At 41.6% G+C, this 26,691-nt stretch overlaps 1 protein-coding gene across 12 annotated transcripts in view; it reads left to right on the top strand.

Moving 5' to 3' along the window:
• The window catches only part of UNC80 (unc-80 subunit of NALCN channel complex), a 230,500-nt gene that overhangs the window by 183,524 nt on the left and 20,285 nt on the right, over nt 1-26,691 (top strand). For all 12 annotated transcript variants that reach the window (XM_036098772.2, XM_036098778.2, XM_036098773.2 and 9 more), the window contains 12 exons: nt 1,185-1,355; nt 4,411-4,503; nt 5,878-5,913; nt 6,293-6,511; nt 15,172-15,372; nt 17,514-17,637; nt 18,612-18,737; nt 20,004-20,127; nt 20,850-21,056; nt 23,916-24,100; nt 24,746-24,911; nt 26,229-26,408. In XM_036098772.2, coding sequence (XP_035954665.1) covers nt 1,185-1,355; nt 4,411-4,503; nt 5,878-5,913; nt 6,293-6,511; nt 15,172-15,372; nt 17,514-17,637; nt 18,612-18,737; nt 20,004-20,127; nt 20,850-21,056; nt 23,916-24,100; nt 24,746-24,911; nt 26,229-26,408 — 1,832 coding nt within the window. The remainder of the gene's footprint in view (nt 1-1,184; nt 1,356-4,410; nt 4,504-5,877; nt 5,914-6,292; nt 6,512-15,171; nt 15,373-17,513; nt 17,638-18,611; nt 18,738-20,003; nt 20,128-20,849; nt 21,057-23,915; nt 24,101-24,745; nt 24,912-26,228; nt 26,409-26,691) is intronic.

The raw sequence follows: 26,691 nt of genomic DNA on the forward strand, positions 1-26,691 counted from the left end.
GTTACAAATCAAGTACCTGCGGATTTGTTTCAGACTCCTTATCTTGTTCCACATGTCTGTCTGTCTCTCCTTGTGTTGTGGGGTTGTGGAGTGTAACAGCCAGGAAAGAATTTTTTTTTTTTCCCGAGAAAGAATTCTTGAGATGTTGTATGGTGCAACTTAGTAAGTTTATTTAAGTAGCACGGGGACAGGACGTATGGGCAGAAAGAGCTGTACTTTTTGCTATATGAAGCTGGTGGTTATACTCTTCATGCGTGGGAAGGGAGTGTTAGATCATAAATGTCTTCTTTGAACATCTCATAAAACTACTTTTGCAAGATTTCTCTGGTACTTCTCATTCAGTTCGATATTAACTATTGCTGAGATACATAGGCAGTCATGAGACCTTTTAAGAATGTAGCAACCAGCATGTATTTGATCCCTATCGGACCTAGGCAGGCTATAGGTCAGCCTTCTGGGCTAAAGGTGAACATCTTTCTGCTTCTATCCCTCATCACTTGCACCAATATTATGCTGTCTTAATTACTGTAGCTTTATAAGTCTGACTGGTATTTGTTCTGACTTTTACCTTCAAAGTTTCTATGTAGTTACATTTAACATGTGGCTCTTATTAAAATGTCGTTGAGATTTTTTTATTATTCACTCCAGTAAGCAGCCATTTTCAGACCTGCATCACGGAAGCTGTTTCCACAGACTCTTTTCTCGAAAATTGCCTAACCTTTAAGAAGCCGGCCTCCCAGGGAAGGGTTTTATCTTGTCTAAAATTTGTGTCAGCTGAAAAATCACTCTTAGCACATCCCTGGGTGGCAGCTTTATTGATCATTGTGATGCCTGTTTCTCTAGATGGAGCGCACAGCCCCACCGGTCCTCATTCCACAGTTCTCCCCACCAGCTATATATATGCTCCTTTTCCCCTCCCCACTAGGCCGTATTTCCCCGAAAGGCAAGCGGAAGTTCCTCACCTCTTCCTGGGTGCTCAATTAATTAGTGAATTAGTTAATTAATTGGTGTCGGTCAATCTTTCCAGCAGCTTTACTTACTCTTGACTTGGGTTGGGTGGGAAGGGGGCCCGGAAAATCGGTCCTCATTCTCGAGGCTGTTCATTCCTCCGTGCTCCCAAATATGACACCGCCAACCAAAGCAGGATGTAAAATGTGACTTGGTTTCCTTTCTGTTGATTAAAGTCTTCAGATGCTGATGGTCTTGGAAGCTCTAGTCCCCTGTTACCTACAAAAGCTAAAGAGGCAGACGTCCCAAGTGGAGACCGTGCCTGCGGCCCGGGAGGAGATCGCTGCCACAGCTGCTCTTGCAACATCCCTGCAGGCCCTTCTGTACAGCGTAGAGGTCCTCACCAGGTAATCCCGCCCCAGACATAGTCACGCCTCACGGGCTATGTGTCTACCAAAAAGAGGAAGAAAAAACATGGCGCCCCAAAATCCCTAAAACCCGGTCTTCATTGACACACCCCTGCCCAAACTCAGCCCTTTGTGGCTTAAAATTGCAAACATCCCCTAGGTTGTTTGGATAAATAGTGCTAAGCACTCTGAAGAATTAACAGTAATAACAGTGATAATAATACCATGAACACATCTGCATGTAGCTTGCTGAGCGTCCCTGGCAGTTTTAACCCAGTGGTGAATGAATCTTTTGTAAAAGGGCCAACGTAGTGAATATGAAAACGTGCTCCATATTTTTATTAGCTTTTATGTTATTTTATGAGACGTGAAATGTCTGTAATTCCAACTAAGCTGTCTTTTATTATTTTACTGTTTGTAAAGAGTTGTGGCTTTTTTACTGTAATTTCAGAAACTACATAACAAACGTAAATGACAGAATTTTATTCTAATGCTAGAATTCACAGATTCTCTGTGGGGCGAGGCTCCATGGTGCTGGGACATGGGCTTGGGGATTTGGGAATGGAAAGGTACACTGACACCAGAGTTCAGCCCTAAACAAAGTAGCAAGAAGTTAGCCCTGTCGCAAAGGTCTTGGATGCAGAAGCAGAAGGCATTGAGAGGCCGGATGGGGATGGAGGGGACGGCGGGCAGACAGAGTGAGAGGAGCGGGAAGAAGTGGAGGCAGGAAGCTATGCAGATGATTGGCTTTCTTTCTCTGTTCCCACCTAAAATTAGCTAGAAGGAGTTATTGTTCCCCGGAGCAGAGGTGGGGAAGCCTTCTTCCTGGGTTGTATCTCTGCTCCTCCATCCCATTTGGCCACATCCTTAGCCGAAATTCTGTCTGTGATCTACTCCCACCAAAAGGCACCAAATTCTCCAGCCCCATCTTGCCCTGTCAATGAGAACTAGCTGAAATCTTTTCATCCGGGAAGGACTTCTCTAGCATGTACCAGCAAGTGAGAGAGGGAGGGAGACTGTGATTCATTAAGTCAATGTATGTTTAGTTTCTAATCATGGGCTACATTGCCAACCTAGGCAAGCAGAGTGTAGCCCGAAAGCCTTTGGTAGACTGCCGGTGTTGAAGGGCCCATATGCACCTGGCTGAGGACATGGGAAGTAGTGGACCAGGGAGCCATCCAAATTGCCTCTTCCAACAGGACCCAGTCCCAAAGCTTTGATGTTGGTTTCATGAAAGTCCTAGGAGGAAGAACATCCTAAGGAGAAATATCATTTACACTCTTCCTTCTGTGCCTCTCTGGTTATACCACTAGTCCCTTCCTGCGGTTAGAGGAGAGAAGAGCAATCAATTTTTCCCAAGGGCTGCTTTTGTTATTTCTCATATTATGCAATCTCAGTGCTTTCCTCCTTTCTATTCTCTTTTATCAGGATGGGTCAATTAACTTATCCAAACCTGACTTACCCAAAATTCCACCAAGAGTGGAATGGATGGAGCACTGACATTTAAAATTCTGTGGCTCTAAATATTCCAGTGCATTTAATATTCTCTTGGCAGGGGGGAGAAATAGCCTCATGGGTCAGCTGGTGATTATTCACAATAAAGTTGGCTTTGCTGTTTTTACAAGAAGATAAGAAGAACCCCATTTCACTTCCATACTCCTAATTTCTTTACTCAGAGTTACTTCAGAGTTACACACAAACTCAGTTACACACAAATAAGTATATTACAATTGTGTTAATGTTAGTTTTCTATTGTCATGTAATGTATTAGCACAAATTCAGAGGCATAAAACCAAACATTTGTTATCTCATATTTCCATAGGCCAGAAGTCTGGGCAGGCTCAGCTGGTTTCTCTGCTCAGGGTCTTACAGGGCCAAAATTCAGATGGCAGTCAAGCTGGGCTCTTATCTGAAGGCTCTAGGGAAAAAAAAGCACTTCCAAGGTCATTTAGGTCTTTGGCAAAATCCAGCACCATGCAGCTTTAGGTCTGAGGTTCCCTTTCCTTTCTGTCAGCCAGGGGCCACTCTCCACTTTAGAGGGTATCTGCCTTTCTTCGCACGTGTCTCCTTCTGTCTTCCAGCCAACAATGGCACCCTGAATCCTTCTCATGCTTCAAATCTCTCTGTTCCTAGCAAGGGAAAACTGTGCTTTTTTAAAGGGCTGTACCCAGATAATTTCCCTCTGGCAGTTTAACAGTTCATAATCACCGGGGGAATATCAGGGGCAGTGCAGTGTCCTGGGGCCATCTTTAAATTCTGCCTTCCCCAACAATGGCACAGGAAGAGAAGGTCTAGTGTGATTGTTAAAGCTTACTTTCCAGCCACACCCAGCGTACAGAAAATGAGCGTCGTAAAAACAAGCCCAAAAGAGTTCATACAAGCACTTGCCCTAGAAAGCTGCATCATCCTTTCCGTTGCTTTCAGAGGCTGACAGAGAGGCAAAGATTACCTGGGATTTAAAGTAAACCCTGCACATATAAAATGAGATGATTCAAATAGATTTCTGAGCATCTACATTACTGACTTATAATAGATACTAATTTACTCACTTCTCTGGGTAGTCTTAGGTATAATTTTGCCTAGAAGGATCCTTTTCATTCTTTGATAGTTTTTCAGAAAAATAAGGTGGTTGATTACAACGTAGGTGGCCACCACGGTATGTATACCTTTTACTTATTGTCTAGAATGGTTAACTTCCTAGTAACCTATCAAATTGAAAAATGAGCTCTTAACTCTCACTGAATCATACGGACTTAGAAGTCTGAGTTCATAAATGTCTGGTTTGAAGTGTCATCGTTTATCACTCAGAACTAAGAAGTAGAAGAACTTAAATCATGGTATGCTGATAGACCCCCCGGGAATCAACGTTCCCTTTAAAGTGCCTCTCAGAACAGAGACGGTAAGAGTGTGACAGAAAAGCCCAACTCAACAGTCTCTTTTTAAGACTCTGTGAGTAATTTAAAACTTATGCGAGCTTCCGTAACTTGAGGACTTGGTAAATGTTTCCACTTCTGTTGCTGTTGTTCTGTTGTGGCGGTTCCTGTCCCTGTTGCAGGCCCATGACAGCCCCGCAGATGAGCAGGTGTGACCAAGGTCACAAGGGAACCACCACAGCCAATCACACCATGTCGTCCGGGGTGAACACCAGGTAATTCACGGGCATTATTCTTCTGTGGTCTCTCAGTGTCATACAACCTGAATCTCAGCAGTTGGGAATGAAAGGAATCTTGAAAATAGTCAATATTGAGTGTGAAACGCTCCGAGGAAAAGAAAGGAAGGTGAGAGTTTAGGGTTACAGGGCTTCTTTTGACACCATCAGAGAGAAATCCAACCCACCTTCATAAATTGGCGTTTGTGTCGGTTTGTTTGCATGAACACGCAAGATGTTCTCTGCCACCTGGGTGGTCTTTGAACTATTGCAGTGCTGTTTCATTCGCCTCCAAGAAAAAAGCAAAGGAAACAATAATAATCAGGGGGTGGTTTCTCATTCCCGGGGCAGTTATACGGGGTCAACTTTCTTTCATCTGGGCAGATTTTCCACAGGCATTTCATCCAAATTTTGACTTAGGTCCTTAAATGATGCTCTCATGGTCCTTGACTTACTCGCCCCTCCCCCCTCCTGTTTTGGGGTAACTCAGACACTGGCTATACTAGTAATACTTACATTGCTTCCTTCTGTGTTAACCTCTAAATACCCAAACACACACACATACAAAAGTTTAATTAGCTTCTTCCTCCAAGGAAGGTTTAAGAGAGGACAAACCCCAAATCAGTTAGAGAAAAAGTTCTTTTCCCAGGATGGAGTAGTTAGTTAGTAGGGAGATCTTAAGGAGAAACTTCATAATTTTCCATTCTCTCTGAAGCACAGTTTTAAGAATGTATCATTCTTTATATAAAGTTAATTCCCTGCTCCTCATTTATATTACAAGTAAAACAAATACCAAACCCAACTGTAAGTTAACTGATGTGATGGTTAGCTCATGCCTCAATTTCTCATATTAAGAAAAAATAAATATATTGTAAATGATATCCAGGGGCTAGATTCAACTACCAGGTGAAAGGTACACAGAAAAAGAGAGTTGCTAAAGTCCTATTATTGATCAGTCATAAAGCAACAAGTCTCCAGAACTGAAAGGAAGTCTGCCATATTTCTTCCTCTGATCCCCAGAAACAGAGCACATGGTATTAAAACGGTAACTTAGATTCACTTTACTTTCAAAGTTTTTCAGAAGTCTCCTCATTTGGCTACATTCCATGACTTTGTAAGTTTTTATAATATGTATTTCTATAAATTGTATACCAATGGGACGGCTTTCATAGCAGCTATGATTGCAACATGTGTGTGTGGTAGCCAAGTGAAAGATAAAGATTTTATATTTTAGGATTAGTCTATGTGCATTTGTGAGCTTATCAAAATGTGTAGCTTCAAGGGCTTTTCATAAGAAACAGTCCTTAAGAAGCCCCGCCGTAGGGCCCCTGTACTTGCTCTCGTCGTTATGCAGACTGTTCTTCTGATTCCCAGGTACCAGGAACAAGGCGCCAAACTACACTTTATCAGGTACAGAGAGACAAGCCCTGATTTCATACTAATCCTGACGTCTTGTAATGATTGCCTTTCGAGCCGGGTTATGGTTCCATTAGATTTCATTTAATTAATGCATGACATACTGTTTCTGGGTAAATCCTCAGGAAGTGGCTCATATAAAGCCATTTGCAATTTGGGATAGCAATCTCTTCTAGGGTGGTACACTTTCTTTACCCTTCAGATGGGGTTCTCCTCATGAACGTATATGATACATAATATAAGGAATTGTACATTTTCCGTCAGTGTGATGCTCTCCTCTCTCACATACACACACACACACACACACACACACACACACACACACACACACACACCTTTTCAGACCCCCAGTTAACCTTTTATAATTCCCCAGGGAAAATCTTCACTTACTGGAGGAAGGGCAAGGCCTTCCCAGAGAGGAACTGGATGAACGAATTGCTCGGGAGGAGTTCAGAAGACCTCGGGAGTCCCTGCTGAATATTTGTACCGAATTTTACAAGCACTGTGGGCCAAGGCTGAAGATCTTGCAAAACCTGGCTGGGGAGCCGCGGGTTACCGCCCTGGAGTTGCTGGATGTGAAGTCACACATGAGGTCTTGTCCCTGCTTTTCCTGCTTCTGAGTGTGAATGCAGCTTGGGACGTGTGTTTGGGGGTGTGGGTGCCGGGGAAGGGGGTCTCTCAGGATAAGAGCTTGGGTACTCAGAATGATTTGTTTCTTGTGGCTTTGGATGGATTTCATATAGGACATCCAGGAAAATATATATTAAGTCTATCAAAAAGGATCTCAGGGTAGACAGGGGGAGTGTACTCTCAAAGACAGAAAGGCATAGTTCATATATTTGCTCCTCAATAAAAGAGAGTAAAAGGGAAATTTCATCACCTAAATTCTTAGAAAGGTAGCCTTCATCCAAGCACTATTTACTGCCCAGAATCTAACTTTTCACAAGAACCCAGTGTTTCCTCTCTATCAGTTTACAAGAAAAAAAATTCACTACTGTTTTCTGCCCAAAGACTTGCTCTGTTCCTACACTACCTGGGGACTCAGTAATGAGCCCTGCAGGGAAGTGAGCTAGTTTTAACTCTGAGCCATGCTTTGCTTGGGTCCTTTTTACACACATTGTGCATGATAGCCTTCCAATGTTTCAAACAAAAAGTGTCCTGCTGGAAATTCTGATCTGGATGAGGCCAGTCATCGTTTAAAAATTCTTACTGTTGTTGTGCCAGGGAGAGGCTCTAGAATTGCAGGTCTGTGCCCTCATATTTCCTTCTTCCTATGGTGATGTCATATGTCACTTGTCGCAAATCATGAAGTCTGTGTCTGTATTCTCAGATTCTTAAAAGAAACATAATTCCAGATCTTCTGTTCAGATTTGTAACAATTTGTAAAAGGTCCTAAAATTTCCTTGAAAGGAAAATTCCATGGGTAACAAAATATTCACTCTAAAAGTTTAGTATACTTATAAAGCTAAAGGGAGAGTTAGGTTCTAGCCATTCAGGAATAATACTGCTATTTGGCAAAACATGCTGGTTCCCTGATTGCTGTCAACTTTTTTCTTAAAATTATCCCTTGAAAATTTTAGAAATTACTAAGTGAGCAAAAATGAGAGTCCATAAATGTAGAGAGAAGATGGACTCTTTTTCCTCCAGGCTAATTTCACATTCTCTGAGTTGTTGGCACACACCCATGCTCCCACCGTACAGAAATGGGGAAAAGCTTATTTCACATGGAGAATTTCAGCACCTACACTGGGAAAGGGGAGGAAAGTTTGGAATATTAAGAGCCTGTTGCCATAGCAACCAAGTGCTCCATTCAGTCAGTCCATCTCTCCTCCTTTCCCACTGATGATGGCTAATAGAACCAAGTAATCCTGTGAACAGAGCAACATCACCTTCCTCGAATCAGAGTATCACTACTACCAACCGCCATTTTGTGGGACTGAAGGGACAAGATTCCTAAAAGACGGATGAGAGAGAGAGAGAGAAGATCAGGATCATGGGTTAGAAACTGTCCTATAATTTGATCATTTATAACTACACTTCTTAAGGCATCTGGAGGAAGGGGAGAGTGTTAGTTAGAGAGGTCTGGAGCTCTCTCTAGAGGCCAAACCCTGTTAAAAGTGAAATGAGCTGGAGTTCAAATGACTTACATCAGTGCGCTGGCACTGAGTTAATAGAGTTCAACAGATACTAATGCTAATGAGTATGATCCAAATACTATGCTGGACACTGGGAATGTAAAATAGAGTCCTGGTCCTCCCCATGACCACAGTCTAGCACAAGCAGCACACATAAAAAAGTAACTACAATGCATTATTGCAAGTACTATATATCATATGTATATATCTATGTATTTATCGTTTTACAAAATACTTGGGGCAACTTAGAAAATTAAACAAAGGAAGGCATCTGGGTGGCTCAGTTGGTTAAGCGTCCGACGCTTGATTTTGGCTCTGGTCATGATCTCAGAGTTGTGAGATGGAGCCCCACGTCAGGCTCTGTGCTCAGCAGAGAGTCTGCTTCTCTCCCTCTCCTTCTGCCCCTCCCCCCACACTCTCTCTCTCAAATAAATAAAATCTTTAAAAAAAGGAAAATTAAGGGGCGCCTGGGTGGCTCAGTTGGTTAAGCGACTGCCTTCGGCTCAGGTCATGATCCTGGAGTCCCTGGATCGAGTCCCGCATCGGGCTCCCTGCTCGGCAGGGAGCCTGCTTCTCCCTCTGACCCTCCCCCCTCTCATGTGCTCTCTCTCTCTCATTCTCTCTGTCTCAAATAAATAAATAAATAAAATCTTTAAAAAAAAAAAGAAAATTAAACAAAAGGGTAGAATATACAAATCAGAGAGTCAGAACAAAGTGGAGAATTAGCGAGGAAATAATTATGTTTATGATACTATTAACACAGGAAATCTATATGATTTGATCAGATTAGATGCTATTCATGACCGTAAATTTGATTTTGAGCTTCCAAGTTGTCAAAGCAATGAGGAGGAAATGACCAATTACAAAATCATAGTGTCGATAAGAGAAAAACAACTAGTTGTTCGATAAAAAAGGGCTTTTTTAAAATACAGAGAATAAGAAATGTCTCCTGGTTGGCATTTGTTAAAAGGAAAGAGTGGTGTGATGAACAACGCCCCCGTGTAGATAAAGTGTTAGTTTCACATGGCTGGAAGCCTGTCAGTACTGAAAGTTGGCATAACATCATAATGCAATTCATCAAAAGCAACCTATCTGAAGCCAAGATAATGTCATTCAAAAGCACAATTACTTCATTGCCTATTGGAGGATAGGCAGAATTTTTACTGCCAGGAAATAGACTAAATGACCTCTATTAATGCAATTTCTCACAACAAGCTTTTGATTAAAAAAATAAAAGGACCTGTCATGATCTCTGGCCAGAGATATTCTATGTTGCTAAGTAAGGATAGACCCATATACTTTGACCTTGCACCAATCAAAAGGTATAATTTAGATTTTTTTCTTATAAGTTAAATATACATTTGGATATATGTAAAAGCCAGAACTGTGGGCACATAGGTCATGTTTAAAGTCATAAGAATGGATAGTATCATTCAAGGAGAGAAGGTTGATAAAAACAGGAATGGCATGGTAGAAGAGATAGAGGAGATATTTACATGAAGTCTTTGATTCAAGCCAGAGAACCCACAGGCAGTGCAAGAGGCGATCTGTACTCCTGCGTTAGCAAAATATATGTTTCGGGTTTTTTTGGTTTTTTGTTTTTTTGGGTTTTTTTGACTGCAAGGATCTCTGATTAGATAGTCTCTGCCCTAAGGGAATTTAATGCTTCATTTGCCCAAACCAGAGCTGCCAGAGCAGCAGTATGTATATATATATAGCAGGATAATGAGATCCGCAAGTCCAACTCTCTCTCTCTCTTCTCCCTCCCACTCTCCCTTTGTCCGTCTCTCTCCATCTCTCTCCCTCTCTTCAAGTCTCCCTCTCAATGGGAAAATCTCTTGTGTTCTCACTGGGAAACGACCATAGGAATATGTTTTTACCAAGAGATTATCCACGTGCTAGTACAACAAAGACTATATTAAAGGAAATGTTTGTGTTACACTCAATGCAAATTCATTTTTAGCACCAGCAGGGATAAGAGAAATTCAGGCAGTAATGCATAAAATGACTCAAATTTAGTTCTAAATATTGTTTTTTATGCTTAAAATAGACAGATTGATCCTTTCTCAAGCATTTCTCAATGTTGTCTGTAAAATAATAAGGGAAAAGAAATATGTGCATATAGATATGCTCTTATCTGTCATACAAACAACCTAAAAAGTAAAGAATTTTCTGCATGGCACATTTGCAAGAAAGAGATAAACAGAAGAATGCACAGGCTGTTTAAAATGATTTAAGACATGCACATTCACACACAATTTCCAGAAGGACACTGTGAATGCTCAGTCTGGAGAGAAGACAATAACTATTTCTTGGTAATGAAGGGTTGCTATGGAGAAGATGACTTGAATTCATGCTTCCAGACTAAGCCGAGGTGGACGAAACTGAGGGAGTTGGGGAACCGACTATGAGGAGAACTTCTTAGAGTGTAGACCTCCAAGGATGGTGAGGGTGGTGAGAGCAGCCTTACGCAGTGGTGAATTCTCCATCTGGAGCGCCAGTAACATGAAGTTATTGGAGAGCAATCCACGTGTTAGAGAGACAGTGGCTTGGCTGTCCAGAGTGCCTGTCAGAATCACCTAGGAGCTCTTACACTATAAGTCCTTTCAAGCATCTGTCCTGTCTCTTCTGGAGTAATCAAAGAGAAATTTTTCCTTATTAAAACGCTATAGATAATACATGAGAAAAGGAATGACACAATATTGCTAGTGTGCTACTTCTAATGAATTAATGGATCTGTGCGGTGATCACTAGTGACCGCTAACATCATAAAGAGTGACAAGCAGGAATCATGTGTCACCTGTGAAATACGCTTGCCAGAAAAATCAAAACCTAACCTAATCTAACCCCTAGTCTAACTACCAATTGAATTAAATATGGAAACAATGGGATAGATTAAATGATAGCAAGGAGATTCAATCAGCAAAATCTAGAGTGTGGAAAATGCTACTTGACAAACAGTCAATTTCTTCAAGAAATAAATTATAAGAACATTTTTTAAAAAAGCAGCAGAGGGAAAGCCTACAAATTAGAAGAGACTTAAGAGAAATATCAACCAACTGAAATTTATGAGGCTTATATTATTCTGATTTGTTTAAAGAAAAGTTTATTTAAGAATTAGGAAATAAGGTGGGAATTTTGAAAACTGACTGGTTGTCTTTCTTTTTATAGGAATTATTTTTAACTTGTCAGCTGTCATAATTGTATTGTGGTTAATTTTTTTAAGTCCTTAATCTTAGAGACACATACTGAAGTATATGTACTGATAAAATGATTTGATGCTTGGGATTTACTTCAAAGGAGTTCAGGGTAGTGGAGGGGGGAGTGATTGAGGGTATAAATGAAACCGGAGTGGCTATGAGTTGAACATTGTTCAATCTGGGTGATGGTTACATGAGGGGTGCATTATATACTTGCCTCTCTACCTTTGTGTATATATATATATATGTTCAAATTTTTCAAAATTAAGGTAAAATATATGCAGATTTCTGGGCCCAATCCTTGGAAATTCGTATTCATTAAATCTTGGGTGGGGCCTGAGAAATGATATCTTTTATTTCTACCCTAAGCTGATTTTTTTAAAGTAAGAGGATCCAGTCAGAGGTTCAACATATGGAACCCCACTGCCTCAGGGCTATTAAGATCTCTTTCAACCTTAAGATTGAGGATTATACCTTCTGGGCTTTTCCAAGGCAAATTTGCTTCAAAAAAAAGTAGAAAATCTTGGGGCACCTGGCTGGCTCAGTCAGTGGCACGTACAACTCTTGATCTCAGGGTTGTAAGTTCAAGCCCCATGTTGGGTATAGAGATTACTTTAAAATAAAGTCTTTAAAAAAAAAAAAGGAAAGAAAAAATAGAAAAGCCTATTTCCTAATTTTTTTTTTAAAGATTTTATTTATTTATTTGAGAGAGAGCATGAGATAGAGAGAGCATGAGAGGGGGGGAGGGTCAGAGGGAGAAACAGACCCCCTGCTGAGCAGGGAGCCCGATGCGGGACTGGATCCCGGAACTCGAGGATCATGACCTGAGCCGAAGGCAGTCACCCAACCAACTGAGCCACCCAGGCGCCCCTAGAAAAACCTATTTCTGATGTCCCTTTATCTGAGATATCCTCTTCTCCTTAAGTAACCATTCTGAAAACCCTCAATGTACGGATGCCTCCTGAGAGCACCATGCACAAGTGTACTGCTAGGCAACATCAGGCCTCTCTATTCCCCTTTCTTATCAGAATCTCCCTGTCCTGCATTCTACTTCCGTAGGATACTTTGGATGCCTGACTAGACATATGCTGATTTGAGCCAAAGATTCAAATAATTAGTGAGAGTGGCTTAATTACCCTTCTTAAATTTGTTTTCAAAGGAATTTCCAGTACCTTAAAGAATATCGACATTTCAGCCACTGTGATAAGAATCTTGGGTATATTTTTTAGAATATGGGATTTTTATGAGAGAATATGGACTCTGAGAGACAAACGGGGTTTTAGAGGGGAGGGGAGAGGGGGGATTGGTTAGCCCTGTGATGGGTATTAAGGAGGTCACATACTGCGTGGAGCACTGGGTGTTATACGAAAACAATGAGTCATGGAACACTACATCAAAAACTAATGATGTATTGTATGGTGACTAACATAACATAATAAAATTTAAAAAATATATATATATATAAAAGAATAGAATATGGGATTTTTTTTCTGGAAAAAAGATCAAGCTCAAATCATACAGCGTAGATGCAAGATATTACCATGAATGGGTGGGTGTGCATGGCCTCTTACTATCATCTTCTACACATTCTGCAACTACTCAATGTATTTGGTAGGGAAGAATCATAAAATTTTTAAATCCTTTCTTTTTTTTTTTTAAGATTTTAAGTAATTTCTACACCCACTTTGGGGCTCAAACCCCCAACCCTGAGATCAAGAGCCACATACTCCTCCAACCAAGCCAGCCAGGTACCCCTAAAATGCTTTCTTCTTAAAGGAACCCCCTATGCACTATTGGTGAGAATGAAAACTAGTGCAGTCACTGTGGAAAACAGTTTGGGGCGCCTGGGTGGCTCAGTCGTCAAGCGTCTGCCTTTGGCTCAGGTCATGATTCCAGGGTTCTGGGATCGAGCCCCGCATCGGGCTCCCTGCTCCGTGGGGAGTCTGCTTCTCCCTCTCCCACTCCCCCTGCTTGTGTTCCCTCTCTCGCTGTGTATCTCTCTGTCAAATAAATAAAATCTTTAAAAAAAAAAAAAAGAAAACAATTTGAAGTTTCCTCAAAAAATTAAAAATAGTATTACCCTGTGAGCCAATAATTTCACTACTGGGTATTTACCCAAAGAAAATTAAAACACTAGTTTGAAACCATAAATGTACCCCTATGTTTATTGCAGCATTATTTACAATAGCCAAGATATGAAAGCAACCCAAGTATCCATCCATAGATGAATGGATAAAGATGATGTGGTATATATATAATGAAATATTACTCAGCCATAAAAAAGAATGAAATCTTGCCATTTGCGACAACATGGATGGATCTGAAGGGTATAAGGCTAAATGAAATAAGTCAGAGAAAGACAAATTCCATAAGCTTTCACTCATATGTGTAATTTAAGAAACAAAGTGGGGCGCCTAGATGGCTCAGTCAGTTAAGCATCCACTCTTGATTTCAGCTCAGATCATGATCTCAGGGTTTTGAGATCAAGTCCCGAGTTGGCTCAGTGCTGAGTGTGAAGCCTGCTTAAGATTCTCTCTCTCCCTCTCCCTCTGCCCCTCCATCCCCTGCCCCTGCTCACTTGCTCTTTTTCTCTCTCTCTCTCTAAAAAAAAAGAAAGAAAGAAAGAAAGAAAGAAAGAAAGAAAGAAAGAAAGAAAGAAAGAAAAAAGAGACAAACCAAATAACAGACTCTTAACTATAGAGAACAAACAGATGGTTACCAGAGGGGAGGTGGGTGGGGGGATGGGTGAAACAGGTAATGGGGATCAAGAGGAAACTTATCATAATGAGCACTGAGTAATCTATAGAATTGCTGAATCGCTATATTGTACACCTGAAACTAGTATAACACTGTATGTTGACTATACTGGAATAAAAATTAAAGTTAAGTAAAATAAAAAATTTGGTTAAAAGATAAATAAAATGCTTTTTCCTTCACATAAAATTAAATTCAGTTGGCTTTTTAAGATCATGTATGCCATTATATTTGTATTATTTGGAAGTTGATAATCCATGTCTAGTTTTGAAGTTTTTTTAGTTAACCAACTATTGCATTTACCTGAAACCAGTCCTGTTGGTCAGTTCACCCTCAGGGAATCCTATACTTAGAACATAGAGCATGGACCTGTGTCTGGTGACAGACCCTGGGCCACACTTGGTGGAAGTGCTTTCCCTTTTGCAGTCCCTGTGTGGAACTGAGTTGGAAAATTTGAGAGGAGGAGACAACCCAAACCAAAACCATCCAGACAATCCTATTGGGTCAATTATATAAAAACAAACAAACAACAAAAACAGCAGAGCAGGAGGATCCATGTATAAGACAAAAAGAGAAGAGACTTTGAAGGAAAGAAAGGGAAATGAGTTTGAAGAATTCCTTAGGCTCCAATAAAAACCAATACTACATTTTATAAAATGCCTTTGACTTTGACTCTGGGCAGTGCGGGAGCTAGGAAGACATGAAGCTTACTTGGACACTTGATATTAGTGATTTTGTTATACATTATAGTTTAGATTCTCTTTTATATGCATATATGTGTATATATGTACCTTTTATATATATGTATGTGGATATGTACTTGTATGTGTGTGTGTATATATATATATCCTCATATACATGTGCATGTATACATATTCTCTAGATACGTTTGGTCTGACCTTAATCTCTCTGGGTTTTAGTTTCCTCTTCAGATACTATTCACATTTACGCTCCGGAATAGTCAATGATTCTCTGTTAATATGTATGTGCCGGTATCCAAGATATTGGCACAGCAAGAAGAGCTGAGGGGTAGAAGGTAGAGGGAAGAATGTTTTTAGTTCAGGGAGCTGAGGTGCTGAAAGGAGGGTGATTAGCATGATGCTGTGTGAGGAAAAATTCCCATTGTGGCATTCTAAGCCTATTCTTCTAAAAAAAAAAATTAGGTTGGCAGAAATTGCACACTCCCTTCTGAAGTTGGCACCATACGACACGCAGACGATGGAGAGCCGTGGGCTTCGGCGCTACATCATGGAGATGTTACCCATTACCGACTGGACAGCCGAGGCAGTGAGGCCAGCCCTTATCCTCATTTTAAAGAGACTGGATAGAATGTTCAACAAAATTCATAAGATGCCTACTTTGAGGTGAGGAGGCCTCCTGGTCAGCTGTTAATATTACAAGCTTCAAAGTTAGGGTTTATCATCCTTTAAGATGGTGGCGCAATCTGGAGTAGAACGGATGACTTGAAAGTTTTCTGTTGGTATGTGTGCATAGCTAACCAGGTATATGAATGCATAAGTAGCAGGGTCTACATTTTGAAGAAATAATCTATTCTTTCAAATTATATGTGTTCATCTTGAAAAATCTGTTCATATCTTAGCTATCATGTTCCTCATCCGACACACATAAGAAATTCAGTGAGTATCCTTCAATTTCTTTTGAAATAAGGCAGGGTGTGCCTTATAAATAAAACAACTGAGGAGAAAAGAAAAATTAATTCAATGTTCAAAAAATACCGGCTTTGACATAGTTTAGAGAAATGACGAGTCTTAACAGTAAGCAGCCATGTAGCAGCTGAAAAAAATCCCACGATTAATAACAAAGACCTAAGTTTCACCATTTCATCTAATTGAGGGTGGTATGAAATTAACATGATTACCCTTTGATCTCTGTTCAGTAACCTGAAATATCCACTGATAGCCTCCCTATCTGTGCAAGGGTGCCTCGGAACCAGACCACCTGGAGATCTGAGTCCAGTTTGGAGACCTATGAGCAGACAGTTCAACTGGCTAAATGTTGATAAGCCTACAAACTCAGGAGTTTCAAGTTTGAGTTAATGAGAGCTTTTCTGCCCCTTTGAACTTAACCCAAAACCAATGCAACTCTTGCCCAAGAATTTGTAGCGCTTAGCATTCCATTTGTCAGAACTTTCCCAGGTGTTAGCCTGTGTTTTTCTTCATTTATGCAGCGGTCAGGAGTTGTTGGAATTATAAAAAAGAAATTGAAAGATTTCATTCAGTAATTGATATTTTGTTCCTGTATTCTTTTATAACGTGATGACGAATGCCTACGCATTGGTTATTTATTTCAGTGGCATGGAAATGTCTGTCTTTACAGCACACCTAGTTTTTTTAATGGTCTCAATGGAACGTTTGTGCCTATTGGCAAATGGCCCGTCTTAAAATTCTTACAAGGGTGTGTCAAAATAAATTCTTTTTCTTAAATAACCTTGTACATAAAGATGTCAAACATCTCCATAGGTTGACTCATTTGTCATATAATCAAGCCCAGTTGTAAAGAACATCATGCTTCCTAAAAGTACATGGGTTAATTGTAGGTAATCTCTTTGGGGTGCATCCTGAGAATTTGAGGTTGCCTTGGATTTAATTTCTTCCGGTGATCTCAGTTCAACAAGGGAAAAGTTGACTGAAACTGACCTAGTGGGTTACTTGAGAATCAGGATATCAGTATATCCTCATTTATGAACATTTCCATTTTGTCATTGTAGAAATTCCATTTTGGTAGGAAATAGAAGCTTAGGAATTGTTTCCAGGATAATATAAGAAATAGTGTTGATATCATTAAAACCCAACCTGTTTATTTGGGGGCCACGGAGATGGCTCTTTCTGGTACTGAGACAGAGACTGGACTGACTTTTATTACAGAAAATCCCATGTTCATCTAATTGGGTTTAGATTTATACCACTTATATGACCCTAGAAAGTAGCCCCAAAAATATCATTTCTTAGAGGCCAAGAAAGAACACTTGTTAAATGAACTATTTTCTTCTAATGTCATGTTTTTGGCAGCAGTTAAACCATATAAATCTAATAAGTTGTATCCCGGTATAAAAGCTGATGAGATCAGTTGTAGTCTGATCAATAGATTTCAGAAATGCAGCCTGAGGTCAGATTAGTTCTGTTGGGAGTCATGGCCCCCAGGATGGGTTTCCTAAAATTGCAGTCTTCTACACCTCTCTCAAAGCTAAAACCAGGAAACTTAAAATGCAACCCATTCATCATCTCTGTTTTTTCTTCAATAGATTTTGTCTCATTAGTCGAGTGGGGCAGGAGTGCCTCTGCTGCGTTTTCAGTATCTTCTTCCCTTCCCAGTGTGCTCTGTGCTTTTGGAACAACATGGGTAAACTTCATCCCGTGTGAAGCACTTTGTTGTCTCAGACACCCGTCCTGTCTTAGATGGCGTCAGAATCACTGTCTCGTTCACTTGTTTCAGACTGACTCCAGAAGGGAGCCACGCTGCTAACAGCTCCTATATTGTATTCCAGGCGACAGGTTGAGTGGGAGCCTGCCAGCAATTTGATTGAAGGGGTTTGTTTGACACTTCAGAGGCAGCCAATCATATCCTTCCTGCCTCACCTTAGGTCACTGATCAATGTCTGTGTCAATCTGGTGAGTAGCCAAGTGGCAATCTTATGAAACTTTGCAAAAATGTCACTCTGCTATTGATTTCTCTGACTTGAAGATTTACAGGTCAACCACTTTGTGCCCCTACCTACCCACAAAAACAGACGGCTCAGGTGACACTGAAAATAGTGAGGTACATTTCAAGGTGGTGCGTGGGGAGATGAGGGGCCCATCCCTACACAGATGGGATTTTGGTGTGCTGCTTCCCACGCGCTACTTTGACAATGGGCCTCTTCAAGTTGCGCTGAGAGTTGAGGGCTGCCAGTTGGAGAGTGGGGTGGCGGAGACCGCACAATTGGCTAGAGGTTGAGGTCATCCGGGGTGGGGGAGTTTAAAATGCAAAGAGAACATTTTTTTTCTTTTTTAGTGCAAAATGACGCTATGAGTTGGCCAGTCTAGGATTTATGGGAAGAAAAAAAAAATTTTTTTATCACTGATGTAATATCTAGAGTCTGGTCCTCACAAGGTTTTGTACGATGTAGAAATCATGTGAGAGCATCTCATTGAGTAGGATCTGCTGCTTAGCTAGCTGAGCAATAACTCTATAGCTGGAATGCCTAGTACACATAGCGCTATGCCATCACCGTCGTCATCAGTGCCAGCTCCATCAAAGAACTGTGGACTGCATTCCTTTGAATCCACCAGTAAGTATGTCCAATCTCCTGATTAGAATAGTTTTTGGTTCATCTCCCATTATTTACATAGTTAGCTATAAACAACATTCTACAAAACCTTGGCTGAATCCAGTGTCACATTCGATCGGACTCCAGACATTACATGCCTTCCACAGAAGGCGACGAGAACAGACTGAAAGTAACATGTCCAACCTTCAAATTATTATTATTATTATCATTATTACTTTATTATCATCATTATGATTATTGAATGAGACTCCCTTACTTACGGTCGCATGAAATTGCAATAGTCAAGGCTGGTCATGTGCTCTGTTTGTATTTCAGGTGATGGGAGTGGTAGGACCTTCCAGTGTTGCTGATGGATTACCCCTTCTTCATCTCAGCCCTTATCTCTCACCACCTCTGCCCTTCAGCACAGCTGTTGTCCGGCTTGTAGCATTGCAGATACAGGTGTGACTGCCTTACCTGTTTGTCACGCTCATTAAGTTGCTGGTTGAGGCACCAGATCATGGTGTTCTCTTTTCTTTTTCTGCAAAGGCTGGGCAAAATCTGTGAAACAAAAGTGTAAACAGCTCCAAACTTTTACGGGTTTAGAGCTTCAGTCCTGAGCTTGGCCCTGAGTTGTGCTTCTGTAATTCTTCTCGAGATCTCAAAAATAGCAGAGTCGTGTAGTCCTGCCATAACGTCAGGGACCACGGAAGTCATCTCAAATGTGTGCAAAACCTTAGGGAAATAATGGCTCACAGATGATCAGCTCACAATCATTAATTAAAGACACAGTAATATTCAAAGTCTGGTTTTAAATTATTTGCAGAAAGAACTGCAATATAAAATTCTTTCAAATGTTACTACTAGGCTTTGAGTATCTTAATTTACTTTAATGATTGTGGGTTGAATATTGTGGTTGCTTTTTTTTTTTGCTTTCCCAGTGATTTTATTTCTTAAAATTAAAAGAATTATTCCCAAGGCAAAAAGTGTGAAATGCCAATTCCCCTGCCTCTTTCTATGTGTCACCTAATTTTAGAGAGTGGTAGATCATCAGAAAGCTCTGTGACTGACGGGAAATATACAACTGATGTAAATGGATAACGATGCATCCATGATCTGACAACTTGATGGTCCATCATCCAGAGAATGGGTGATGGTAGAAAAGAAATTAAGCAAGAGCTTTGGCTACGGGGCAGAAAGGAAACAATGATCACTAAAGTGATCCATGTTTATAACCTGTGAACAGAGATCATTTCTTTCTTTCTATATTACCTATCCCTTTCTGGTTTGGAGAAGGCCTTATGCAGAAGTCAGAGGACTTTTAAATAACTCCCAAATGGAATAGGTGGCAGTGCTCGCTTCGGCAGCACATATACCAAATGGAATAGGTGGCAAGTTCTCATTTTCTTCTTTCTCTTTTACCTCTAAAATATTTATTGGTGGACACATGGAGCAAATGAATGGGTTGTTTTGTACCAGACCAAAAGTATTACAATTTTGCATTTAATATTCAAGATGTTACTGTTTTTTTAGGTATATAACTCTCAGTTATGGCAAGCAAATGGTAAAGTATCAGTTTTGAGTGAATCTCGTACGCTGCGCAACTGAACTCATAGTTTCCAGGAGCAGCCAACAGGGAGTCACCGCTTCCATCGTGCTGTGTAAAAACAAACATACCGAATGGGTGTGGGGGTCAATTAATCTTTTTTTTCTATTATTGCTGCACAGGCTTTAAAAGAAGATTTTCCCTTAAGCCATGTGATCTCCCCATTCACCAATCAAGAGCGAAGGGAGGGGATGCTTTTAAATCTACTCATCCCATTTGTGCTCACAGTAGGATCTGGAAGCAAAGGTCTGATTAATTTAACTAAAGGGAATTTATCATTGTTGTGTTTTCTTAAGTGTCAGGCTGTTATTTCTTATTCTTTTTCCCATGAGGGCCATCACTGCAGTCGATCCGAATGATTTAAACAGGGTTATCTTAGGAAATAGAGGTTTTCTTTCATTTCAGTTTAGCTACCCTGGGTCAAGAGTTTCTCTGCTCCACTGCTTAGGAGATATGTCCTTCAGTACAGCAAAAATTGGGAGACCATTGTTTCCATTAAGAAAATGGTATTAACTGAAATACAGTGTGGTGTGAATTGACAAGTGAATGGACTTTATAATTTGCTGCCGTTAGGGTTAGCCTAAACCTTACCACTGCCGTTACATTTCAATCTGTTTTCATTACTCTTCCTTCTTGGGGGATTTTTCTTTTAGGAAAAGCTTATCTCAAATGTAAAGACAATACGTTATGAATATTTGGGCAGAAAAGAGAAAGGAGATTGAAATGGTAAGCAGAGATTTGGCTAAGAACACAAGCCCTTGGGTGCTGACTATGGAGAGAATACCCAGGATCAGGAATGCGGTTTCTGTCCAGAGGAGAAGCTGTACTTGGTGGGGAAACACCCAAATTTCTAGGGTGTTCTAGTTTGGAACTGGAAAGAGAGCTGAATTTTTCTGGGTCTGACGTGGAAAGTCTAGCTCGTGACTTGCTTCTCTTTCCGCTTCCCTCTTCCGAACTCGGCCCCGTAGACAGCCCATGGCTTGAACAGCCCGAGGTGCAGTTGCTCCTGCAGACAGTCATGAACGTGCTCCTGCCACCGCGGATCATCAGCACGTCCAGGAGCAAGAACTTCATGTTGGAGAGCTCCCCCGCCCACTGCTCCACCCCGGGGGATGCGGGCAAAGACTTGCGCAGGGAGGGCCTGGCCGAGTCCACCAGCCAAGCCGCATACTTGGGTGGGTACTCTCCCCACACCCCCCCTCTCTCCGTATATGTGTGTTTGTGTGTGTACATGTATGACGTAAGGACTTACTGAGTTATGTTACACCTTGACTCAAAAACGATTTTAAAAGACCTCAATCCAGAAAGTATTTGAAGAAGCCACTTGAGCAAGTAAGAAGCATCACCCTTGCAAAAGAGTCTGTACACATATGCCAGTAAACATATGCCAAAAAACGAAGTACTTTCCTCTCTGTGGTGCCTAAATTACTTGGTTGTTTTTCTCACAGCATCTGGACATGTAAGGAAGGCATCGGCAGTAAGAATTCCTCCTTGCTGGTTAAGTATGAGATCACGACTGAGATTATCATTACATTAGTTATCACACGTAGACTCTGACTGGTATACAGGGACACAACTCATGGGACTCACTGGTCTGTCATCTATGTGAATGGAGCCCCTAGAGTGGGGCAGTCCACATCCTGGGCAGCAAGACATGGCAGCCTTGTACTACAGCCCCCTCCTAGCTATTTTTCTTCCCTTATGATATCATCTCTAAATCTCCATCTTGATTTTCACTCTGGTGAGGCCAGTCAACTTGTTCTCCCCCAGAGGCTTGCCAGTTTCCTTCTCGCTTCACTCCTACGTTTCCATCACCCCATCCTTGCCTTTAACTTGGTCCTCAGTGAACTAAGCCAGTGGAAAACACCACTCCTGCCATAGCACGGAGAATTAAGGAGCACTGACAGCAGAAAATCTCAAAAGCACCAAGCTGAGAAGACTGCGCCTGACATTTTTCAATTTATCAAAGCAGATCTTGGTGTGGGGAGTAGAAGATGAACCACACACACTGGTAAAAACAGGTCCTTGGAGTTTGGAGTGTGTGAGCTGTTTGGACTGTATCATAAGGGGAAATATTTGGGGCGCCTGGCTGGCTCAGTCAGTAGAGCATATGACTCTTGATCTCGGGGTTGTGAGTTTGAGCCCCACATTGGGCCTAGAGATTATTTTTTTAAAAAAGAAATAAATAAGCATATTAGAAAATTATGTGATTGACAATGAAAAGGAAAAAAGGAAAAAAGGAAATAAGAATGCATTTGCACAGGACCTGACCCGTGTGGGGCTTAGTTGCCAAAGCCATGAGAATGTGGGGTTCCAATAAAATCTAGATTCTAGGACCGAGGCTTGCATAAGGCTTGGCACTGCACAGAGGATGATGGAAACAGAGGGCTTGACACATGAGGCAGGGTTAGGAGAAAACACTTGACGAGTGATTATGTTCAGGTCATTCCACTTTCTGCCTTTTTAATGAAGGGGAATCCTTTGGTTCCTTGGCCAGGCTCCTGGACCTCTGTTTCAAATTGATTTTTGCATTTATTTTGAATACTTCCTGTGCACCAAGCAGTGTTTTCTATACTTTGAATCCTCACAACAACTCTAAGAAGTAAATGTTCTCCTCCTTTTAGGACTGAAGAGGCAAAGGCCCAGAAAGGTTGAGTAACTTTACCTAAAGTCACACAGTTAATAAACAGCAGAGCCAAAGTCCAAATCCAAGCCATCTGGCACCTGAGTCCCTGCTCTTGAGCCCTTTACTATCCTGCTTATATGTTGGGCTGATGGAGGTGAAGGTGAAAGCAGAATGGCAGAGACCCACAGAAGGCTAACAGGCACCTAGCAGTAGAAATGTCACCAAGCTCAGGGTAGGGAAAGAGGAGTGTTGTGTTTTGTCCCTTCGTTTGTTTGTTTAGTCGAGGGAAAGGAATTCGGATGAATGATGGCTGTGAAAAGTGGGATTTTGAGGAGGAGGAGGGGTAAAGAAGACTCTTACCACATCTCTCCCCATGTTATATGGCATGGTTGTCCCCTGGAAATGTCCTAAATAGGCGATAAAGGTGTGTGTGACTTTGAGGGCTGCATGGAGTTGGGTTTCTGTGTGTCTTTTAGTTGCTGAGATGGGCCTTAAGACACGATCAAGAAGGCCCAGTTTCCCCTTGACTGCCCGGTAGCAGACACCGGGCCGAGAGCTGAGGGGGTCAGAGGACGCTCCCGCCAGAATGTTTGACATCCTTACAGTATTCTGGTTTGTCCTGACACACTGTTTGGGAAATCTTCTTCCTCCCCCCAAAAAATAAATAAATAAATGTAGATTGTGACAGGGCTGCCAGAATCTAGGAAGCAAGAGATCTTGCAAAAGAAATCCAACAGGGTTTAGTAATCAACAAGATGTGCAATGTTGGGGGCGGGGGGGTGGGAGAAGAAGGAAGGAGGGAGGAGGATGGAGTTTTTTTCATCTGGAAGGATCTACTCAAACACATTTCCTGGTTACCTCTGGGGAGTGGTGGGGTCAGGAAGGGAGCTGGCAAGGGGAAGGACTTTTTCTTTTTTTAACTTTGTGCATATCTGCATGGCTTGATTTTACTTTAAACAGCAAGAATATATTCTTTCTATGCTTAAAAGAAAAAAAATCTTTTAAAACACCCATGTTTTAGTTTAGGATATGAGTAGTATGCTGGTATTACCATAAAGCCACTAAGAGGGCACTTTCAGAAAGCAAAATATTAGCCCCACATTATGTTTAGGACACATTTCCCTTTCCGTTCTATGAACCACTTGGCTCTGTGTTTTCCAAATCGTAGTTAAATGTACTTAAGAAAGGTAGCTGTGTTCTAATCAGGATCCAAACAGATCAAAACATCCAGATTTTTGTCTCGATGTCAAAACACTCGCTCAGGAGAGCATGCAGGTTCTTGGGAACATGGAGACAATTTGGAAATTCAGACAATGTTCTGACGCATAAAGGGCTGTGGATGCGCGCAGGGTTCCTCCGAGGCCCAAGTACGCACACAGGCTTACTTTTCTCTTTTCCCGGTGTGAAGCGCTGAAGGTGATTCTCGTCTGCTTTGAGAGGCAGCTGGGAAGCCAGTGGTACTGGCTGAGCCTCCAGGTGAAGGAGATGGCTCTGCGCAAGGTGGGAGGCCTGGCCCTGTGGGACTTCCTCGACTTCATCGTGCGGACCCGAATCCCCATCTTCGTGCTCTTGCGCCCGTTCATCCAGTGCAAGGTGCGGTGTGTGCTTCTCCCAGAAGTGCCGAGCCCCGGGGATGTGTTCTTCTCTCCAGGTTAAGGCGGGATTGCCGCAGCGGTGTTCGTGCGACTCAGGAGAGCTAGTTAGGAGGACCTTTTAATACCGTGTTTGTAAGACAACAGCTCAAAAATGGATCCCAGAGGATCAAATGTCATGTTAGGAGTACCTTCGCAGTGAGAGCGTTATTAAACTCTGTAAAACTCTGCCCTCTCTTGACTCACCACTGCCCCCTAGGGAAAAAGAAAAAAAAAAAAGATTGGCCCAAGGGTAGGATCTGGGGAAGGTTCTCCTTTCTTCTGTGACGTGACAGAGATCTGATTTTAAATAAACATGGAAAAGATAGAACAGTTAAAGCATGTCCCCCACACCTCCCCCGCCCCCGGCCCCGAAATCCTCCCTCAGTACTCATCTACTGTGTTAATCTTCTCATGCCTGAATTTCCTGGGGCAGTGATTCAAAATAATGTATTGATTAAGAGCTTCCTGTATAAAGCACTGTCCTAAAAACTTCATTTGCATTACCTTATTTCAGCCTCACAACCAACTATGAAATAGGTACAATAATTAGCCCATTTTACAGATGGGAAAATTGAGGACCTGAGAATCCATACCTTCCTTTCAGCTTCTGGCCCAGCCAGCAGAAAATCATGAAGAGCTCTCTGCCCGGCAACACATCGCCGACCAGCTGGAGCGGCGCTTTATCCCACGCCCTCTGTGCAAGAGTTCCCTCATGGCCGAGTTCAACAGTGAACTAAAAATTCTAAAAGAGGCAGTTCATAGTGGCTCAGGTGAGTAACCGTCGGGTATTTTGCATTTGCTTGCCTCATGGAACTCACACCCTACAAGGAATGCCTCTGTCCGGGTCACCACTCTTTTTGGAACCATGTATGAGGTAGTCATGTCAGTTCCCTGGTAGATTGGACCATGTGATCAATGCCAGCAGCAAAGCAAGGGGTATCATGGGATTTCAATTTTGCTCTTTTCTAAACTTTTTTTTTTCAATCTTCATTTCAGTAGTGAAGCTCTTTCTTGACTATTTAACTAGGGGGGAAAGTATTGAAATGCTTGCCTTCACCTCCTTTTTGGAAAGAAGGGGGATTCACATTCTTTGAACATCTGTTATATGGTAAGATGGTTTCATAGATGTTATTTCACTTAATCCACGCAAATGCCCTTAAGGTCGATAAGGGAGAGTCCACTTAAGGAATGAGGAAACCGAGACTCTGTAGAGAATAAAGAATCTACACACCGAACTAGAATGATTGCTTACAAAGCCTTGAACTTTTACAGATTGGGGGAGGTAGGGTTGAGTTAGAGTTGGCAGGCTAGGAGGTCCTTTCTTTACATTGTTTAAAAGATTTTCTTTTGGGGGTGCATTGTTTACTTTTTACAATTATTAATAGGAACTTACTAGGAGGGAAAACAAATCATAATCTGCCATTAGAGGGCAGTCATTACCCATAAGTAGACTCTCATATGTGTGGCTTTTTTTCTTTCTAAAATGTATTATTGCTTGCGATGTATTAAAGACAAAGATTTTGACAAGTACAGTCTTAGTGAAATCTGCAGAGTGCCATTCAAATATTCTGCTTTATAATAAAATAACCTGACGCATGAAAGGGGATATTTTATAAGTTCTCATTTCCAGAAAAGGAGAATGCGAACACAGTTTTGATTACGTATTCTGATTTTGATTGAGAAGTTCCTATCAGACAATGTATTTATTACTCCTACATGCTTGTGTCAGGAGAGATGTATTTCTCAGTAAAATCTGCCAAGTTGGAAGCTTCAATTCATGTCAAAATTATTTTGCATTCTTCCAACCTTCACATTTGAAATCAAAAGCAATGTCAAAGCATTTTACATTATTAGGGATACTATATTCCCCTGAGGAAACTGTTCAATTATGAGTAAATCAATAGCCAATTCTTTTTCTTTTTCTTTTTAAATCTCACTTCCACTTGCTACTTTATCCTAAAGACCACTTATCTGAGACACACTATTTAACTGACCTTTCCTTAAAAATACAGGGAGGAGTTTGAAGCAAGCATTTGTTTTCTTTCGAGACGCTCACCATGCATCTCCTTTGGTCTCTCAACCCCCAGCCTACCAAGGGAAGACATCTATCAGTACCGTGGGCACCTCTACCTCCGCTTACCGCCTGAGCCTGGCCACCATGTCCCGCTCCAACACGGGCACTGGCACTGTCTGGGAGCAGGACAGTGAGCCCTCCCAGCAGGCTTCGCAGGACACCCTGAGTAGGACCGATGAGGAAGATGAGGAAAGTAGGTTACCCCACAGAATGGGGTAGATGTGGGGGTGGCATGTGGGACCCAGCTTGGCCATGCAAATGAGGGCTTGGGAAGGATTTCTGCCGCTCTGACTTTTTTCAATGCTGATTCCCCGGTCATTTTTACAAAAAGGATTTAAAGTGGAATTGTGGGGCGCCTGGGGGGGGGTGGTGTCAGTTAAGTGTCTGACTCAGTTTTGGCTCAGGTCATGATCTCAGAGTCGGGGCATCGAACCCCACATCAGCTCCATGCTCAGTGGGGAGTCTGCTGGAGATTC

The sequence above is a fragment of the Halichoerus grypus genome, chromosome 4 (assembly GCF_964656455.1).
Source record: "Halichoerus grypus chromosome 4, mHalGry1.hap1.1, whole genome shotgun sequence".
Classification (NCBI taxonomy): domain Eukaryota; kingdom Metazoa; phylum Chordata; class Mammalia; order Carnivora; family Phocidae; genus Halichoerus; species Halichoerus grypus.